Consider the following 21,915-nt stretch of genomic DNA (forward strand, 5'->3'; position numbering starts at 1 on the left):
GCTGGTAGAGATACAGCCTAAAAGACCTGCAGCTGTGATCATGTAAAGGCTGTGGTTCTATAAAAGTGGAGGACCCCTGTTTTCAGCTATTTTTTCCCTTTACTTTGTTGTTATGTATTACTCTGTTGTTATTTTGAAAGGCATCACAGACATCAGTATATGGTATAACATATATCATACGTTGATTTAAGGAGATACATTGAGTACATGAATTTATTCAGAGTCAGACTCAAAGACAGCTCAGAGTTACCACTCCTGACCGAAGACCTGCTGTAAATCAGCTTCACTGTGGTCAATTATTAACCAAGATGGCTGATTCAGCTTTGCTCTCCTTCAGAAAATTTCTTTCAACTACTTCAGCATTTTTCAGACACCATCTTTTCTGCTACCCAAAGCAAACTCAGTTTTTCAGAAAGTTTTGTGATGACAGTTCCAGATAACGAGTACTGGTGAAGAGGGGCGGGGCGGATCAGTCCAGCACTGATCTAAACAAGAGGATTGTGAAAGTTTTCTGCTCTCAGTAGGAATGCAGTAACAGGTCTGGACCTGAACTTCCGCATAAAGCAGGAAGAAACAATCAGAGAGCCCAAATGCAATCCACATCAGCACACCCAGATCTGCGTGCATGTGGCCGTCATCTTTGGCTTGTTAAGCTTTTTTCTTGAGAGAGCGATAATTCAGAGGGGAGCAAATGTCCATGCGGCTTTTATATTGAAACTAACTGGTGAATTGAGGATTATTACATTTGAAAAGGTGAGTTACATCTCTACTGGGTAAAGGTTTCACCTCCTGGTAATGGTAAACACACAGAGCTGCTCTTCTTTGTAGATAAAACCCAGAATATTATAATATTTATTAAATTCAGTTACTTTATATTGTGGAAGGGAATTGGTTTTTCTTTTTTTTCTTTGACAAAACACAGATTCTTTATAAGAGATGCAATAAAAACAAAATCTTACACATTTGCTTCAACTGAGAGACAGGAGTAATTTTAAGAAAATGAGAAAATAATGTTTGTTAAGCTTAGTAAACCACACCATTATTTTGTGGAGATAAAGCTGCCATGTGTTATACAATGAAGTGATAAAAAGGGTTTTTATCTTCATATGTGTTTATTTCCATCTGGGTGTAACCTTCTTCAGCCTGAGACTTGATGTGCTTACACAATAACCACATAAAACTGATAGGTTGTTTTTTAAAATCTTCTAACGTTGACAGCTTACTTATAAAAGAAACATTTCAAATCTCGATTTTTAGATCTGCATTTATTTATGTAAACTAAATTCATCTTTTCAAATGGATGAAGTAAAGGTTTAGTTTTTTGTGTTGTCAGGGACCATTTTAGTCACTGTGTACTCTGTCTGTGAGTCATATGCAAACGGGGGATTCTGTGTTAAGATATATAAACTTGCAGAAAAATTTAGGTTCTTTTGTATTAAACTATATTAAAAAAAAACTTTGCAAAAAAAGATAAGAAATCTTGATTTGTTTCTTGTCAGTTCAGTTTGCTGATTTTTATGTCCTGAGGCGCTATCTTTTTTGAGTTTTTCTACTTTGCTCTGCAGTCAATCCAGCTCTCTAAAAAACACGCTTAAGTCACCGAAGTACGTATTGAGATCTCATCCTGGTAATACAGAGTTGCTGGTGTGTAGAGCAGATGTCTGTTTTGCATTGACTAGCTGAATCTTAAAGGCTTTTTGTCAAGACTTACTGGATAAAGTGGTGCAAACATGCAGCATGCTTGACAAGTAGTAGATACAGGTTGCATGAGTATTTATCAGATTGTTCTGTTTATAATTGTTGTGCAGTTCTGCATTTTCACTCTATGTTCAGATCTGAATATAAGTTCAGAAACATGAAGGATGTCAGTGCAAGAGGAAGTGAAAACTGTCATTGTTCTCTCCATCTCTCCTCACAGGGAACATAGCCCTAAGTTTCCAACTGCTTGTTTTCTTTTTGCAGTAGCTCTACCGAGAAAACAGCCACTTAACCGACATTATGCATATGCACTTAAGTTCTGAATAATCAAGCAGATAAATCACCTTTTTTTTTTCAACTACTGTATATTTTACACAATGTGAAGTAGTTTTAGTAAAGCAAAAGAAAACCAAAGGTGAAGCACATTGCCAAATTAATTGATTTAACTTATTTAATATTCTTATTAAAAAGGAGTCATGTTTAAACTGGAGTTTAATCAGAGCTGGTTAAAGTGTATTACGCTTTTATTATCAGAGTAAAGCTGGTTGTTCCAGATAGGGATGCACAATATTGGGATTTTGGCCGATATCCGCTTTGCCGATATTTTAAAACTCATGTAGCTGATAACCGATATCGATATCGATGTTAAAGCTGGACAAAAATAAGTAGTCATTGAAAATAGCAGTTTTGTTATCCATTTCTGACACTTTGAAAAATAATATACTCAAATATATTTTCATATACTGATATCAAACTGATTTTTAAAAACGCGGTATCGATCTATTTTACTTTTTAAAATCTTGTGAAATTTCATCGTTCTGTTACAAACTCTCGTGATATTTTGCAAATTCTTGTGAGATTTTGTTAGTAAAATAGATCGATACCGCGTCAATATACCAACATATAAAAATATGGCAAAATTTTGTAAATTTTCCGGGGATTTCGTAGCATAACGAAGACATCTAGCAATATTTCATTAGTAAAAGAGATTGATATGGTGTTTTTAAATGGCATTATATCAGCATATGAAGATATTGTGATATTATAATGTATCAATATTTTTCCCCCGTGTTTAGACATTTTTGAGGAAGAAGAAGAAGTAGTATTTTTATTTTTTATTTTTTTAGACTTTAGAAACTCAGAAGCTGATCAAATATCGGGTTAAATATCGGTGGGGTGGCCGATGTCCGATATTCAGTTTTAAGGCCGATACAGGCCGATACCAGATAGGGGGCCGATTATATCGTGCATCCCTAGTTCCAGATGTTCAGAAAATAAACTCACTTTGGTTAAAAAGTGCAACTGAAGAGAGTAAAAAATTTCAAGTGCAGAAAATCAGAACTGCTGAAATGTTGTAAGATTAAGACTAAAACCAAAATGCAAGAATAACTGTGAGGTATGCTCTGCAACAAGCCCAAACAAACATGACATGATGAGCAGGTTGCCAGGTTTCCTGCAAAATTTAGTCAGTTCAGTTGAACACATTTTATTAGCTTTATAGGGCTGTTATGATGTGAATTTATACCCACATTGTTTTAAAAATGTAACTTTATAAGTTCAACTTAATAATTTGTAGTAAATTCATCTAATAACTTCAGAAACAAACATCTATAAACATTTTTTTTATGATGGTCTTTGTTTTTGGCTCTGACATGGCTCCAGTCTTTCTAAACCTAAACACCCAACTTTAAAACCTTTATATATTGTAAACCAGCAAAATGTAAAACCAGAGATGTCAAACACAAGTCATCCAGGGTCAAAGCGCCGAATCAAATAGCTGAACAACTGCCTCAGCATGCAGTGAAGTCCTCCAGAGCTTTATGACGTGATTATTTCACTGAGATGTGTTGAAGCAGAAGCACATCTAAAAGTTGCAGGGAGTCACCCCTCAAAAAACAGTAAAATGGTTATTATGGCCATTTACTTAAAAACCCTGTTCAATAAAAACCTTGTTAAACACGCAACGTTTAACATTACTAGAAGAATTTTATAATCTAGGAATACTGAACTCATTTGAATTTAAAAATTATACTCAACAACAAAAAATTATAGTAAGCTGCAATTGGATTTTTTTCGTTTTTGGGGCGGGGGGTCTTTTTTTTATTAATAAACAAAAAATGTACAAGGTAGCCTCATAGCACTACAAAAAGGTATTTGTTTAATAGCATATTTCTTTTAAGGATTTTATCAAAAGTTTTTCTAAGTTTGACTTTTTTAGAATTTTGTTTATCATCATATCAGAGTATTTTAGAGTAGTATTCCTTCTTCACTCGAGACTCATTTTCGTGGTTGTCTCTCAGCTGCAATGCAACGCTTCCTAAAGCATGCACCATTGCGTATGTGACTCAATTTTAGCCTTATCTGAGGAGGAAGTGTCTTAAGGATCAGGTCAAATGTTGTCTTCATTGGCAGATGTTTTCTCAACTCTTCCAAATGCAATCGCTTTTCTTTTCTTTTTGTAAGAGAAAGTGTTTGTTTCACCCATTCGGGCTTCTGAGATTATCATTTCAAAGCCATTTGACTGATAGAGTAAATCTTCCTTTATGTGAGCTGGGTTCGAAAATCCTACTGGTTGCTTTATGGTCGCCATGACAAAATATAACATATAATGCATGGTAAAGAAAATAGGAAAAATCTGCAGTAAATCTAGGGCTGTTACTTAAGAAATGGCTTTTCGAAATTTGGTCAGGGTTTAACTTCAACCTAAAGTATCGCCTTCCAAGAGGCGTGCTGAGAATGAAGAAAGGAGCGCCCATAAAGCTTGCAGGTGGTTGCTGACATCATTTCCGAGAGAATTTCCGTTTGTAGAATGACAGGAAGTTAACCCTATTACCACTTCCTCTCCAGTCAGCGTGCCCTTCGCAAATATGATGAAAACCCCCAAAGAAGTCGGCTCAAACTCTCCACAACCTAACTATGCACATTGTTTGGAATATATGGCTCAATATTCAATTGCCTCAGAATGGGAAGCATCCTGCAGAGTTGAGGCTGTCTAGTTGGCCACACATTGAAATCAGAATTATTTTCCTAAGCTGTCTGTAAAGAAGCTTAATAAAGCATCAGAAATACATTAAGCTGCATTGGGGGGCATAAACGGCAAAATTATTTAACTTAAAAAGAGTAAAATACTCAGGTACTATAACTTTATCCCGATATATTCAGCAGTTTTACCCACTTCAAAAGGACATATACCTCTATTTAGTGACATGATATACCTGTTGTGAGCTCTTGCCAGCCAGATATATTTCTTTATCTTGATGTTTCTCAGAGGAATAAAATGGATTGCTGTAGGACCGTGAATGGTACCTTAAAGTTCTTGTTGTAAGAGCTGCATACTGCTACATACAATTATTACAAATAATACAGTCATGCTAAGGAATGTGGGCAACCTTAAAGCTCCTAGCGACAGCTAGGAACATCATGAGGTCCCTATGCTAACTGAATTAGCACTGGGAAGCACACTGCTTCTTCTTCCTAGTTCCTTCCTTTCTGCCAGCACTATTTATACAACACTTATCGTAGTGATCGTTGACTGATTAACAGAAGTCGCTGGCTGAGGAAGAAATCGTAAAACGTAAACACTGCAATAAACGAACTAAGAGTACTGTATCTGTCTGAACAAAACAAACTAAAATGTTAAGAACTAAGCAAGAGAAATAAACTAGAAAACAACTGGCAAAAGGTAAACAAACCAAATTAATTTGGCCAACCCTTAACAGTTAATAAACAGAATATAGCAAAACTACTAACAGTTTTAAGACAATACCAAAACACAATTTTCTTTAAGTAGAAAATTAAAACCTAACAAGGAAAAAACCCTAACTAAAAAAAATTTTAAAAAATCAACAAAAACTAATACTAGAGAAACTTCAAACCCTACAATTAAAGTTAGGGGTCTGTCATTCTTTAATAATCCCCCTAAGAGGATTAAATTCAGCCATATTAAAACTTCCGTTAATCAAATTTAGGAAGTATAAGTCATTGTTCCACATTAGCATCCAACAACCATTTGTCATTCAGTTACAGAGTAACAAGCAAACAAATAAAAGCATCATCATTTTGCCTCTCGGTGGAAAAAGTTAGATGCTTGTACAAGGTCAAAGGTCAAGGGCAAACTGTAGTGGATTTCTGCCATGAGCAAACCACCATCAGCCTGCATCATGGCAACAAACAACACATCCACCCTTTTCTACTGCTAATGCCTATTTTGCAGTGTGAGAAATTGCAACCAGTGCCTTGTTTTGATGGCACCTTCAGGACTAGCATAATATTCACTTTGAGAAATGAGGCAGCAAAAAACACATTACAGGTACAGCTGACTGTATATAATTACAGTGTGTTATGGAGCAGGGAAAACACTCTAACTATAGTGGTTCTTTGGGCTATTTTTATTTGTCCTAATAATTATTTTTGATCATATAGTGATAATAGTTTTCTAGATTTCAAAGTGGTTGTTTGATTTGTATTTATTAAAAATTGTATAATCTTTTGTCTTCAGCTACCCCCTCTTTAAACTTTCACAAACCATAATTAGAACCATGCATTTGAAATCATATTGTAGTTTCAAAAGGGTTGACTGCATCTCTTTATATAAACTGGTGTTAGAATGTGGTGTTTGTGTGAAGGCAGATGTAAATCAAGGTCGCTTCAAGAGATACTGGTGCCCTGCACCTTTTTAACAGCTCTAGCTTGCTTTGTATGTTACAGAAAAACTGACACAAAATGAGACTCACTGGTTTAACATGCACAACATGACATGGCAGGTTTTGACAAATATCGAAACCCTGAAGTTATGCATGCACTCTCTCCTATCAAGGTGGGTTAAAGATGTTTGGCAAGATATTGTAGCCGCAGGGAAAACTTTCCTGCACATATTTTAGAGGAGTGTTTCTTACATGTCAACATGTGCTGTGTGGAAAGCATGTGCATTCAGCCTTTCCTTATATGTTTGTTTGGTTAACTACATTTCAAGTCTTGTCTGTGGTTTTCAATTGCCCCTTGTTTTTGCTTAAATGTGGAACTATTAGCCTAATTTTCTTCAAAGAAAGGATACTTTGTTACATTTGTAGCTAATGCCAGAAGACGACCAGAATACTGGAATCAAATTTAGGTTTTCCTTAAAGGAAATCGCACCAAATGGTGTTTCAGTAAGGAAATCTAATAACATCTTATTAAGGTACGGACGTAATTTTTGGAGGGGGACACATTGGGACATGTCCCCTGCACTTTTTACTGCCCAGAAACAATGTTACACTACAGTAAACAGACACCCGTCAAGCCCTGGGACCAAGCGGAAAACAGCAGCTCAAGCTCACTTTACAAACATCTAAAATGCCACTTAATCTGGTCTGTGATTGGATGGTCACCATTTTACGCACGTTTCTTGTAATGGCAGCGTTAAAACACCATAACTTAAGCAGTCCAGGAGTTACGGTCTTGTAGAGAAAAGTGGATCTGCAAAAGATGAGACTTGGTGATGTAGTCTGCTATTGTAAATCAGGCATTTTTCTTATCTTTCTAATCTAATCTAGTAATCTAGTAGGGTTGTAATATTGAGAATATTCATTTACTGCGGTAGTGCTCCTTTTTACAAACAGGGTGTAAAAGTCTTTCACTACAGGAGCTGATCAGCTCCTTTACAGTCTGGTGCAGAAGGTGGAAGGTGTAATCCATGATGGATGTAAGCTTGGACAGTACCCTCATCTCAGCCACTTCCTCCACTGAGCCCAGATATTACGCTCAGTTGGTTACAAAATCTAATTTCTCAACCTCAAAAGCAAGGGTTTGAGGCTCTGAAGTCATGCATACATTCGAGCTGCTGTCTAGAAAACACTGTCAATCAACTGAGTATACAATCTAAAAAATAAACAGCATTACCTTCATAGCTAAATAGGATTTCTATATAGCTATTGCATGGGTGACCAGTCCACCTTGTTCATTGATTTCTAATAATAGACACTAGCAGACCCAATAGCTGGATGATAGCTCATTTAATTTGACTTTACAACATGTTTGGACTTCCAATGTAAGCACATGCCTCATGGATATAGAGGCTATCAACATGGAGGCTCTAAATCCCCTGTAAGGTCTCGGAAGTTTATTTGTAGAGCACATGTCATCAACAAGACAATGGTGTACATGATCAGAACATATGAGAAAAAAAAAGAGAAGAAAGCAGAGTTATACTACAGACTTAAAGTGGTTACGTGTCTTAGGTTTGTCAGACTGAACAGCTAAAGGGGACTATAGGTTTTTAACTGAGATGATGTGCTCCACTTTCCTACTTTTCAGGAGGAAGCAGGCAGCAGGATTCTTGATCTACACTTAAGACTCTCAATCCTGTTTAGACGTTAGTCCTTTAAACTTGGAACTGTTTCTCTGGTGATGAAAGACAAACTTTGTAATTGTCTTTATGTTCTTCTAAAGGTTCTGGTCTTGGTCAATCACTACACTAACCACTTATCCCTGATGGCCTTAAGAAACTAAAGCTGTGTTCAACGTTTCTATCGTTCAAAATTATCGCAATGTTTTTATTTTTAAGCAAGCTGAAGAATCCATGCACGGATTTCTTCTATCTACTTCTACTGTCTTCTGGTATTGCTCTAGTATTACATCCACAGCAACACCACTTTTACAAGCTATAGAAAGTAAGTTGCACTTTGCAGAAATCGGCACACAAATATCAAAATGTTTTACATGAATCTGAAGAAAAACCTCAGAGTAGTTTTAGATAACTACTTTCCAACCATCCAGTTGCTTTAAAATAGTGTTGCACGGATACCAGTATCGGGCAGGGCCCCGATCCAGCACTAAAACGGTGGTATCAGTATCGGCGAGTACCAACAAATAGGGCAGCGATTTTGAGAGCCAAAAGTTTATTTTAACTATTGTCACCCATTCCAGGTAGGAAATAAAAAGTTATACTGGATTTACTTTGTATTAGTCATTTTCCTGCTTCACAAAGGAAAGCAACAGCTTGACAAATCCATGATGGCAAATATTTTACATACAAGTACTATGCAGTTCTTCATATATACACACACATATCAATTTCAAACAGATGGTATCGGTCAATACTGCATAGCCAGGCATCGGTATCTGGGCCAAAAATGGCACTGGCAAAACACTACTTTTAACTTTGCATCAGGTAGAATAGTACTTTTTAAGTATAACACGAAAGTAATATTTGATGAATGTACATATTTTGCTACTTCTTGCACATTTTGTTTTGCACTTTCCCAATATTTTTAGTTCTCATATGTCCTTCTGATGTATCTCCTTCTCTTATGTATAGTAGTGGGAGTGGCGGCCTAGTGGTTATAGGGCCTAGGGCTTTGAATCCTGAGGTTGTGAGTTTGATCCCCCACTACCACCCTGTCTCCCTGAGCAAGACCCTTTACCCCACACTGCTCCCTGTGCGCTGGAAAATGGTAGCCAACTGCTCCCCTCATTTTGTTGCTCTGTACTTGTGACAGTGGAATGAGAATAAAGTTGAATTCTATATTAATTCTAGAAGGATCCCATTAACAACAACCTACAAAGTAATGGTATCTAGTCTTTATAGCTTGTTTTTAATTTTTTTGCAACCAGCTATTCGGTGGTGCTTTGTGTGTAAAAAGGAACATTATGCAAGATTTTACTTCATATTTAATTTTTTCCCTTATAAAAAAAGAATATGACTTTATACATATCGCACAAGCCTTCAGCCTATCTCTGAAGCAATGGTATGGTGGGTGGATACTTAACTAAAAAGCAGCTTGCTATGGCGGCACATTACTAACAAATAAAAAATTGGTTGAAATTGAATATTTTTATTTCTGTTCTTCTTTATAGCAGTGTTAGAGTTAAATGATTGTATTAGCATCTTTACTCATAAAACACAATGTTGCTTCCTGTTTTATGTTATAAATATTTCGAATCCCTTTCTATTTTGACAATCCCAGTTGGGCTGTAGTCACACTTCCTTTATTGAATTATGTTATTTTTCGAAAGTTTGCTGATTTTTTTTAAATCTATCCATGTAAAAGCTTAGCAATTAACCAATCATTTTTGTTATTTCAGATGGATGATATTGATGCCATGTTTAGTGACCTGCTGGGGGAAATGGACCTCCTTACGCAGGTGAGAAATATTTGTAACTTTTTTGGACTTTCAGTATAAGGTCTTATTCTCTTGGAATTATTGACCAGTTTGATAGATTTTTTTTTTTTTTACTGTTTAATGAGCCAATTAACTTTTTCAATTTCTCTTGCTTTCTCTTTGAGTTGAGTTAATCATTATCAGCAAGTGCTGTGAGCAGAAATCAATACACGGAAAGAAAAATATAAAGAAGGACATCAATGGCTGTGATGCAATGTCATTTAATGTTTTCAAATACAAGTAAAAGAGTTTTCCACTCATGTGGTTGATTCCAATAGCATCACTGTGTTATATTTCGTTTTTACGAAATGGATTAATTAACATCGCTTTTTTTCGGGGCAAATTGAGCTAAATGCAAAACAAAGTTTTGCATTTAGCATTTGTATAGATGCATTATCAAGATTTAATCACGTTGAAAGTCACAACTGACGCAAACTTAAATTTAATATTGAAATAATGAGTATAACTAAATAAACCTTCCACCATCTTAAAACAGGACTAGGATAAAACGGGTTTTCTACAAAATATGAAACAAAATAACTACTGCGTGAGGATTTATTGTAGTAGTGTAAAGAAAAATTTTTTTTTTATAAATTATACAAAAAATAAAATAAAATATATATATATATTCATTTTTAAATAATGATTTATCAGTTAATCATGATATTGACTCTAGATATATTTCAGTTGCCTATTAGATGCCGATCATTTAGTTGATCAGAGATCTTTCAATCATTGTCTCAAAGAACTGAGATACAGTTTCTATGCTCAGAATTATTTTTAGAACTGGATGATGTACATAGAAACTTGATTTGCATTGAACCTCTAAGGAATACATCTTAAAAAAAAAAGTATACACTCTTTCTTTTTATTTTTTGCAGAGTCTTGGACAGGAAACAGTCCCTCCTAAACCACTCCCCAGCGCTGAGCAAGAAATCAACCTCTCCATCGGCTTCAATGACTTGAATGGTGACTTTACTTTTTAGTGTCATTCTCTCTGACTGTGAGCTATTCTGAGAAAACTTACACAACGGCGCTCCATTTGATGTCTAAAGTTGAGTAAAGACAGGACATGGTCATCAGTTTTATCAGTTAAATGGAAAATTAAAGTAACCAATGATATCTAGAGAGAAAGAGAATCACTTAGCTGTTCTGCTCTGTTTTCTTTTATGTTTAACCTTTGAGAAAAAAAGGCCTCATCACACTTTGTGTTTGTGTCCTAAACAGGCTGTGAAACCAGTAGTATTTCACAGAAAGGTCACACCCAGATATGACAAGCAACTCCTATCTTTGTTCTCCCCTTCCTCTTTTATTTCTTCACTTGATCTTACAGAATCATTTTTAGATTAAAAACTGCAACTAAAAAATTAACAACTCAGAGATAGATATTTTAGATTAGAGATTAGATTATAGATAGATTAGATTATAGATAGATTAGATTAGAGATTAGATTAGAGATTAGATAGATAGATAGATAGATAGATAGATAGATAGATAGATAGATAGATAGATAGATAGATAGATAGATAGATAGATAGATAGATAGATAGATAGATAGATAGATAGATAGATAGATAGATAGATAGATAGATAGATAGATAGATAGATAGATAGATAGATAGATAGATAGATAGATAGATAGATAGATAGATATGTGAACTTGAATAATTAAAACAATGAAGAAAATAAGTGTTAAAATTTATATTATTTTGTGAAAAGAATGCATCAGTTTTAGTTTAGAAATAGGCAATTATGCATTTAACAACACCTGATTGAAAGTCAACATGTGAAAAAACTTAAATGCTTAGATTTGTGTAGAAAAGCTGCTCTAAAAAAAAAGCTTATAATCCCACACCCAAATTATAACGCAGGAGTAAATCTTTCTTTAACTAATGATGATGATCAAAAGAGTTTATTTCATCATTGCTGATTCATGCAGTAATTGTTTATTCTTTAGTGTATGACATTTAGAACTGGAAGTAAAACTAAAAATAGCATCTGAAGGGAAAATAATGCATCACATGACAAAATTGTGCATCAGCAGACTTATCTGGGTTTCTTTATTCAAAGTAAATCACAGTGTTTATAATGAAAGAAAACCTCCCATATACCATGTTTCTGGAAGCTAAATAAAACAAGTTATACAGAGATAGTCTTTTTTTCTTTAACTGGACATTATTTCTCAGTCTTTATTCTAATTTTTAAGTATTCTGAAACATTTGGATTATGTCTTGATAATTCCATTCTTCTTTTTCAGCGTCCCTAAACGAACTAGAAGACAATGACTTGGACGCCCTCATGGCCGACCTGGTGGCCGACCTCAATGCAACAGAAGAGAAACTGGCAGCAGAAATACAAGGTCTGGATGTGCCACCATCATCTTCATCAGACCAACCGCCTCCACCTAAAGGGCTTAGCTTCCAGCCTGCCTCCTCCATTACATCATCATCAACTTCTCCTGGAAATAACAACACCAGCAGCAGCGTCACCACCCCATCTTCTTCCAACACCTCGCCTCTGCCGCCTCCTCCTCCTCAGTCAGCAAAGCCCACAATGGTACAGCGCCTCATTTTAAATACAATCAGCAATGACCTTTTTACAGTAGGTTAACAGGAACTGGTCCGGTTTTTTTAAAAAGAAGTGAGAGTTTAGATGAAGGTAACAAAACATCTGAAAGAGTTTTCTGTTTAGGTATACGGCTGAACAACAGAAACGTAGCTGTCATATTTTGTCCTTTTAACTGAGAAGGTTACATACATTTATCACCGGCTTGAAAGGCATTTTATTTGGCACTTTTTATTATCGTTTAAGTCATTCATTTATTGTTTACTTTTTCTATTGGTGATAATTTGGGTCAGTACAAACATGGACATATAAATGGCTGTTCCAATTGGGTGGAATTAATCACGGTCTAATTTTCTTCTTCGTCTTTGGTCCCCATCTCAACCCTGTTAAACTCTGGAAGTATGCTTAAAAGCCAGTTAAGGCTCATATAGTTCAGAAAATTTAAATAAACTCTACCAATACAGCAGATTAATAAATAAATGCATAAATAGATATTGCCACAAAAAGCATCAGGTCAAGGTAATACTTGCAAAAAGATAATTAACCAATTATCTTTGTTTAAGCACCTAATAATACATTTCATTGGATCAGAGAACCCACAATGATTTTAAACTTGTGGTTTTCGTTTTTTTTTTTTTTAAATGTATTTGGATTTTAATGAATCTTTTTATTAAATAAACTTGAAAAACACTCAGAGAGCGCAGACCTCTGCCTAGTACCACATTTTGCCCCAAATTGTGACTTACACCTACTGTATAGCTGAAACTCACACATGATCTGGATCATTACCAGATTTTAATGAATTCTTCCTTGGTATGTGGTGCACCTCTGGTAACAATTTCCTTAAAATCCTTTCATAAGTTTATAAACAAGGCGTGTGTTTCTGCAGCCTCTGGTTTCTCTTCTGCTCTCTCCTCCATTCACTCTGCACTCTGCTTTCTTGGTTGATCAGCAGATTGAGACTTTAAGCGAGGCATGGCTCACCTTTCCTGTGTTTTATTTTTTTATTTTCAGTATAATAGTTGTGGACTTTTTTGGGTCCGATGCCGAGGCTGTCAGCCAAATGTTATTTGGTGCACCCTAAATGCACCAGGTAGCGTCGATGCAGATCCCTCCTCCCAGCAGCTGTAAGACTCTATAACCGCCACTGTTCCCAAAAACCTCAATAAGTTGTTACATTCATGCTGATTTTGTGCAGTTTCTACCTTAGTAAAATATGCTGTTGTTATTTTTGCACATATCTGATGTTGCTGCTATTTTTCAAATATCCATTACTGTAAAAATGGCTATAGCTGTACATTGGTTATTTTATTCTCCAGGTGCACAGTTTAATATTGTTAAAACACTTTACAGTGCAGTGTTTTATTGTTTATCTTTTAACTCTTTACTAGTATGTTATCCTTATACATTTTTCTAAGGACCACATTTATGTGACCATTTTTTCTATCATCTTTTTGCTGCTGTAAACACCAGGATTTCCCCATTGTGGGACATTAAAGGGATTTTATATTCTAAAGAATCCTTTAAAAAAATCACTGCTTCCGGATTGCAACGTGGATCATCACCAAAATGTAACGGATTGTTCATTGGAATGAGGTGCACCTTTGGTAAAACAGTCATTTAAATTCATTCATAACTTTTTAAGTTATCCTGTACACAGACGGACAGGCAGAGAAACAAACACAAAACATAACCAGAGGTAATAAAAAAAAAAACATCTAACTTATTGAAGATAATTTTGACAAGGCTCTTGCTCTTTTTTTTTTCTCTGTAAACCTCTAATAAGCAGTTGAGGTTCTCTAACTGTCACACACATTGAGGTCAAAGCTAAGTAGATCCATCTGTTGAAGTTATGGGGGGGGGCAAACAGATGAGGGCCTGTCTGGAACAGATCAAACACACAACCATGTGAAGACTGTAACAGGATCAGGGGGTCCCGTGGAGGTAAAAAAGTGTCAGTCCTTGAATGGTTGGATATAGGTATGGTAGACGGATGCTTATTGCTTTAACAGAGCTTGTGACCTCATTTTATCGTGGTAAAAAACACCAAGTGTGCTGAGGCAAAGCTTGCATCATTGGTAAGCGAGATGTGTACAGGTTCATTTTAAGCTACAGGCAATCTTTAAATGTTCATTGGTGACATTACTGCATACCTGAAATAAATAATAGTTCTGTTTGCTTGAAACTAAAAGACTGGAGGGAAAATTTTATTAATTCCATCTATAAAAAAATTCAACTGAAAACAACACTATTTCCTTTTTAAGAGATAGCTAAGGTATGATTAAAATAATGTCTAGCGCTTAACTAATATATGGGTATATAACATATTTAACAATTTACTCCTAAGGAACTAAACCACACTTTTTCTTGATCAGTAGTTTTTTTTTTCTCATTTCAAAGCTTTCTATGCTTTTTCCTTTGGATTATAACTCCCTTTTTTTTATTATTTCATGACAGGTAATTGTACCTGAGAAAGAGATGTGGAGAAAAGCAATAAAAAAAAATAAAGATGAAGTTTAAAATTAAAGATGTCAGGTCCATATTAACCATATGTATATAGCAAACGAAAAAGGAACAAGCTGTGTCTTGTTTGAAGTAGTTTAAACAAAACTGGTTCATTGCAATAAAATAAATGGTAGATGCTATTTACTGTATAAATTGTTTTACACCACATTCAGTAATTCCCTCATTCATGCAAACCTTCACACTGATGGTGGTAAGCTGTGGTGTAGCCAACGCTGCCCTAGGGCTCACTGACAGATGTGAGGCTGCTATGCACAGGCGCCCCTGAGCACAATCTGCAGTGTCTAAATGATGTAGTGAGGCAGTGCTTCCCAACCTTTGACCGGTGTACCCCTTTGAGCATTTTGTCTTACCAGGAGTACCCCCCACTCAGCCAAAAGTATTGATGACCGTCCAAAAGTGGAATGTACAATAACTGATTATAAAATAAAAACACTTTTACTATATCTTTTAACCTGAGCATTTAATTCTTAGGAATATTCTTTCCATCTAAAATACATGAAAAACATATGTACGTGGCCTGGAAGTTAGTAAGGAATTAAAAAAATACAAAATACAAAATCAAATCCTATTATAAACCTGTATTTATAAAACTTGAGCTCCCTCATAATCACTTATAAACTTGATGAATGGGGAACAAGTTACAGAACAAAATTATAGTCAGACTGACTTAATTAGTTTTACATTGTTTTCATCAACCCTTATTTTCTTTTACTACCTGAGAAATACAATATTTTCATGTGCCCTTTGCAATGCCCTGCTGACCACTAGGGGTTTGCGTACCTCTGGTTGGGAATCACTGTAGTAGGGATCAGAAAAACAAAACATTCTTTGTAAATAGTTGAGTACTAGTGAGAAAATGTCTTAGAAAAAGTAACCAATGATACTTAGAATGTCGCTTTTAAAAAAGAAAGTAACATCTTAGATGTGATTATGCTGTTAACCACTGTATGTTTAGAGTATAGGACAATTAAAGTGATTCATAATTTAAAAGGCTTTTTTGAAGGTCAGAAAAGGAAGAACTGAAAATGGATGATGTATCCTTCAACATCCAAGTGTTAATTCAAACCAACATCAACTAATTCAGTTCCTTTATTCTGTTTAGGAAGAAATAGAAGCTCAGATGAAGGCGGATAAAATCAAGCTTGCCCTGGAGAAGCTTAAGGAGGCCAAAGTTAAAAAGGTAAGATTTACAGTTACCTAGATAGAAAATGCTTTATATTCAGACGAGCTGTGAGTTTTGCCATGGTTATCTTCCTCTGTGCTTTTCGAGGTGAAATTACTAACATTTACAGATGGTTATTTTTATCTAGCAAACATCCTTCAGGGTGGCAGTTTGTTTTCTGAGTAACACTTACTCATTTTCAAATGTGTCACAAAGCAGCTAAACATAGGCTGGCATGTAAAGCTTTGCATCAAAATATAGTCAAGTTTGCATCTGGTGGCACAATGTAACTTTGTCAAGCAGGATGTGGAAGACCACATTGCTTAGTGGTAGCTTCTTTGCTGTCTTAAGATTATTTGGAGGTCATCCTTTGACCTTTTTGCTATTTGTCGCCTAGTTCCATGCTGTAGCTGATCAAAAATAACATGAGCACTTCTGCAAGAACATACAGTTTGTGCCTGAGTTTTGACATGCACAAAAGCAGACATGTTTTAATTAGCTGTAGCAGATGTTTCCTGTATTTGGCTCCTTCCCTGTCCTTGGTCTTCGAATTGTGTCCAGTTTAGTCCAGGCTTAAGCTTTGGTGATTCCTGCATGCTGATCAATAATAATAATAATAATAAAAAAAAGTCCTTTTATTTTAGAGTGATTTTTTGAGTCAAATGTTTAAAACTTGGACAAAATGCTTTCCCAGGAATATATAAACAATGTTCTCCAAAAAGAAACCTGGTGAACAAATTTTTGCATAAACATAAGAGTATGAGTTGTGACATACAAACATCCAGACACATTTTTTTATTGTTTCAGCAGATCTTCCTTTGGTCCGTCTTAATTCCAGATGTATACAGTGGTCTCTGAGGACAATTGAAATGTGCAATACAAGTAGAGAAAAGCTAGATATCTGATTTTTATTAAAAACCATATGAAGCACAGCAAACCCAGACCTATTATGTCTTCTTTAGCCTTGATAAGATCCACAAAAAAAAACATATGTGCATGATGACAGGAAGTCAGCTGATTTAATGAGAAGTCCTTAGCGTTCCAAAGCTGGACTTGTTTCCATATGACAGGAAGAGTAAATCCACTGGCCTAGATTAAAATAAATCTTAGTCAGCGCTTTGGCTGAGGACCCTCCATTACATACAGACCTTTGAAATGAATTACTGAAGGGATGATGCTCACAGCTATTTCATTAAAGCTAACATTTTGAAGAAAAACAGTCATTTTATGTGCAGTACATGTTATTAAAGAGGCACAGAAGCAAGCTGCATATACTTATAGGCTGGATTTAGTCTTACTCTGGAAGCCTAGTGCTATACACATCATAACTGAGAACTGAGTCCACTCAGACTGTTGGGTCAGAGGAAATCCCTCCCTTATATCTATTGTATTTTGAACTAGATCAATTAAGACACATGATACAAACTTCTTGTATCTGCTTCCCTTTGTTTTTGGTTACATTCCATAAAAAAAAAAAAACGGTAAATGTGTATCTGCAGTTTACAAAACACTGAAGTGTTAGTTATGACATAAATATGCAACATGTGTAAAAATTACATTTACTCCATTAAATGGGTAGGGTTGTCTTGGCCTGTGATGCTTCATTCATACAGCTGGTTATTTTCTTTGACTTGTCAGCATGTCTGGTGCCATGGCGGCTTACATGCAGTGATGTAACGCAAAAACACAGCTGGTTTTTAGCTACTCGTTTACCATTGCTAAATAGACTGTATTTGTATAGCAGTTTAACAAGCCCAAGGAAACCAAAGTGCTTTACACTACATTTGGTCGTTCACCCTTTAACTCACACATTCACACACTGATGGTGAGCTACATCGCAGCCAACGCTGCCCTGGGACTCCATCACAGAAGAGAGATCGCACGCAGAGGCACCAAAGGGCCCTATGTCCGCCATCAGTGGACGAAGTGGGTGAAGCGTCTTACCTTAAGACACAACAACTGAGACGGATGGAGCTGCTAATTACAGTACAAATTAGGGCTGAAACAATTAATTGGATTAATCGTGATTAATTGAAATAATCGGCAACTAATTTAGTAATCAATTAATTGTAAACTGGAGTATAGAAACTCTAAAATGTGTCTTTTGCTGACAGAGCAACCTACTAAGAGCAGCATTTATATCAAAATTGTAATTGCATTTAAGATTTTTAAAAAATAATAATAATAACTCTTTCTCGTCTGTCAATATCCTCAATTGGCAGTTTTAAATTCTCCTTGTTTAATTTTGTGGAAAAAAAATCCTCTTGAAGGAACATTTTGCTATCCGATAATCAATTAATCGAAAAAAGAATCAACAGATTAATCGATTTGCAAGATAATCGTTAGTTGCAGCCTTAGTAAAAATTCTGATATATTTTTTAATAGGTGCAGATATAACCAAAGAAATACCACGGTGTTGCCTGCTTGTAACCTAGCTATAATTTGGCTTTTAATTACTGGAAGCTGCTTCTCTTAAAGGGGAATGCCGTTGTTTTGGGGTTTTTTTACGTTGGGCCCTTGATTTTACGTTATTACATTACGTGTTCTACTCACACATATGAGTCTTGTGTCATTTGGAGCTGTTCTGAAGATATTCCGTTAGGTTATATCCAAGAAACGTCTTCCTATGGGCAGTCGACTTGAAGGCACAAACTAAACTGTTCATAATTTATTCTTTATGGTACGCCAGCATTCATAACGTAGGCGAATCACTGTCCCCCAGACATCCGCGGTTATATTTTTTATATTTATATGTTTTAAAAACATAATCATTTACTAAAGCCTCAGTTTTCCAAGTTTTGTTTTTGTTAGGTATTTTCTCCTTCGTTCTTTTCTACATTTCTGTATAAATTTCAGAAAGAACAGTACATTTATGTTCTTTGGGTTTTCTTCCGACAGCTGGTGGTGAAGGTGCTGATGAACGATGGCAGCTCCAAGACTCTGATGGTTGACGAGAGACAGACAGTCAGGGAGGTTCTGGACAACTTGTTTGAGAAGACGCATTGTGACGGCAATGTAGACTGGAGTCTGTGCGAGACGAACCACGAGCTGCAGCTAGGTGAGTGCATAAATGGCCGCCATCAAGTGACGCTGCTATCATTATCTTCCAAAAGACATGGGGGACAGGGGTGGTCAAAATAACCACCGAAATGGTGCAAAGTAAGAAAGTTTAACTAGTTTGGTTTGATTACAAAAACTATAAGTCATCTAGAGGCATAGCTGCAATGCAGACACCTTGCAATACATCTTAATCACACCCCAAAGAGTTACGAGAAGTAGAGTGTTGGGTATGTTACATCTAAGTGAGAAAGCCATTAATAGCATTTACTTTTGCATTTTTGTGATTTAAATAATTTCTGTCGTGTGAATTCCTCTAACGTCTATTTAAACTGGGTCAATAATAAGCAAGAAAGCTGAAGTTCCTTAAAAGTTATATAAAGAAAAGTCTATTTGTTTTAAATTAACGTTGAAACATAAGAGACAGATATGAAGCTATATAGAGACGGACTACAGATATGTATATATTTTAACAGTATACCTAAGACTACTGTTTTTATTCAATCTTTTTCTTCTATCTAGATGATCAGTTCTCTCCCATCTTATATTTCCCCATAACCACTTTATGTCATTTCCTGCTTATATTCTAACATAAGTTAGTGCGAACAGGTGCTGCGTCAGACACCATCAGTCATCTCCCTCTGTCATGCGGAAATAAAAGCCTCATGATTGTCTGCCCGAGCTATATTTATTGCAATTTCAGGACCTCGCCAGCATCACATTATCCAGGCCATGTGCTACAATGTTACTTTAACTCCTTCAGGAAATGTTAAATACAGCTATTATCAGTAGTTCCTGAAACCCCCTATGCAATGAAAATGTGAGGCAAAGACCTGCAGCACAATGCAGCATTAAATTGTTGGGTTATGTTGGTGTTTGAGAGCACAATATGTGTGGTTGGAAAGAAACGTCATTCAAGTTCATTTTAACTTGCTGAAAGAAGAGACAGTTTTACTTAAGCTCCATCTGTTTTATCAGTTGTTAAAAAAAAAAAACTGCATTTTTATCAACTGTTTTATGGGTCAAGACCTGAATTTGCTTCCCTTTTTGCAGTTAATTTATTTGCGAAGCGAATGGGAAGCAGTAACCTTTGTGCTACTTTTATTTTCCCAAACATTTAACCCTGCCTTCCTATTTAGTTTAACTCTCTGACACACAGATGACTATTTCCAAAATGCTGTCTCTGCAAAAAAATGACCGTTGCTGCCCTGACACAAAAGCATGTGGAGTGAAATTGTCTTATGTCATGTCAGCCATTCTACACACCATCACAACCTCAAAGAAAAAAAGTCTTTTCACAGAAGGCTCATTTTAAACGTGTCAAAACCTCCTTCTTGACTTTGTTATATTTGATCTGAATGTGAGCAGCTCTGCTTACATTTAAACTTCAACTTCACAGAGCTAAAGATGAATCAGGCCCAATAAACACCCGTAGAACTCAACAGAAACACATCTTCAAACAAATCTCTGCTGCTCCAAAACTTCAACATGTGCTTACCATGCACACTACTGAAATGGAGTTCAAAGGGATTTGTACTCCTAACAGTTCATTTCCAGCTGCTAATTTAATGATTGCAGAAGTCTAGCTGTAGTCTGGAACCATGGCAGCAGTTTTATATAATTCCCAGTTTTTCCCCTGCTGGTGAGCTATATTTGGAGACAGTGGCAAAACTGAGTTCAAATGCCAACCGTGTGACGGAGATCTGAAAGACTAAGTTGGTGGGTGGGCCAAGGGTTTATTTGTTTATTATGAAGACAAGCACCTCTCATCTTTATTTAGACCCTTTGAAACAGTAGTGGATTTTAAGAATTAGAGAATTTTTAAAAAAATTTTGAAGTAGATCTACTGCTAAATATGCATAGGGATAAAAAACAGGCTGTGTCAAATTATCTAACATGACTAGACTATATATCAGCTGCTTGTCGTTTTTTTTAGTGCAAAAAAAAATTATGCTGAGTTCAGTTTATCTCTGGAAATAACTCAACTGAAGTGCTCCAAAACGGTGAAATCTTAAGTCCCACTTTAACCAAGAAGACCATACATTGCTTCTACATTCAAAATGGAGGCTACTCTTTATTATGGCCAATCTCATTGTAATGGTTGTAAAATTGGCCGTATTGGCTGCTGTTAATTTCAGCAGCCAATTGGGTCCACAAGCAGAAAACTGGAACACATTTACCTCAGTGTCAGGTTGAGTGGAGGTTTGAAGAGGACTCAAATGCAGAGACTGAAGCTGGAGGTGGTTTCTAGCAGATTTAATAACAAAAAGGTGGCAAATGAAGCAAAAACACAGAAATACCAAAACACCAAGAGACATCAGGAAAAACACACACGAGGAACCAGCAAACAGTGATGGAAAAGAAGGTGTAAAAATGGGATACTGAACCAAGACCAGGCTAATCAGTAGACTGGGAGCAGGTGTGGAGAGAGGAATCTAGAAGGGAGCTAGGAGAAGCAGACTGACACAAGAGGGCAAGAGAGGGTAAACAAGAAATATATAAGAACTCAAAAAATATAACCAAAAACAACTAGAATAACACAAAATGGACATTAAACCAGTACATTAGAAAACACAGAAATACATGAGTCAAAGCATAACTGAAAAACTCAAAAAGGAAACTTAAACAGAACCAAAAAGTGCAGAATCATGATGGAGAGATTATGTAACTCCAACTGGAAAGTTTGAAACTTTTAAACTGAACTATTAGCTTATTAGTATTGCAGGGCTTCTTCTGGCCTCAGAGAACCATTACATCTGAAATTTAAA

The 21,915-nt window shown here is 35.9% G+C and overlaps 1 protein-coding gene across 1 annotated transcript in view; it reads left to right on the top strand.

The window, feature by feature from the left end:
- Positions 1 to 502: 502 nt before the first annotated feature.
- LOC119798443 (amyloid beta (A4) precursor protein-binding, family B, member 1 interacting protein) overlaps positions 503 to 21,915 on the top strand; it is a 34,832-nt gene continuing 13,419 nt past the window's right edge. The window contains exons 1-6 of the mRNA XM_038307928.1: positions 503 to 753; positions 9,760 to 9,819; positions 10,719 to 10,806; positions 12,095 to 12,393; positions 16,031 to 16,108; positions 18,989 to 19,148. Coding sequence (XP_038163856.1) covers positions 9,760 to 9,819; positions 10,719 to 10,806; positions 12,095 to 12,393; positions 16,031 to 16,108; positions 18,989 to 19,148 — 685 coding nt within the window. The 5' untranslated portion in view covers positions 503 to 753. The remainder of the gene's footprint in view (positions 754 to 9,759; positions 9,820 to 10,718; positions 10,807 to 12,094; positions 12,394 to 16,030; positions 16,109 to 18,988; positions 19,149 to 21,915) is intronic.

This window comes from Cyprinodon tularosa, unplaced genomic scaffold (genome assembly GCF_016077235.1).
Source record: "Cyprinodon tularosa strain WSP-4 unplaced genomic scaffold, ASM1607723v1 ctg623, whole genome shotgun sequence".
NCBI classification, from domain to species: domain Eukaryota; kingdom Metazoa; phylum Chordata; class Actinopteri; order Cyprinodontiformes; family Cyprinodontidae; genus Cyprinodon; species Cyprinodon tularosa.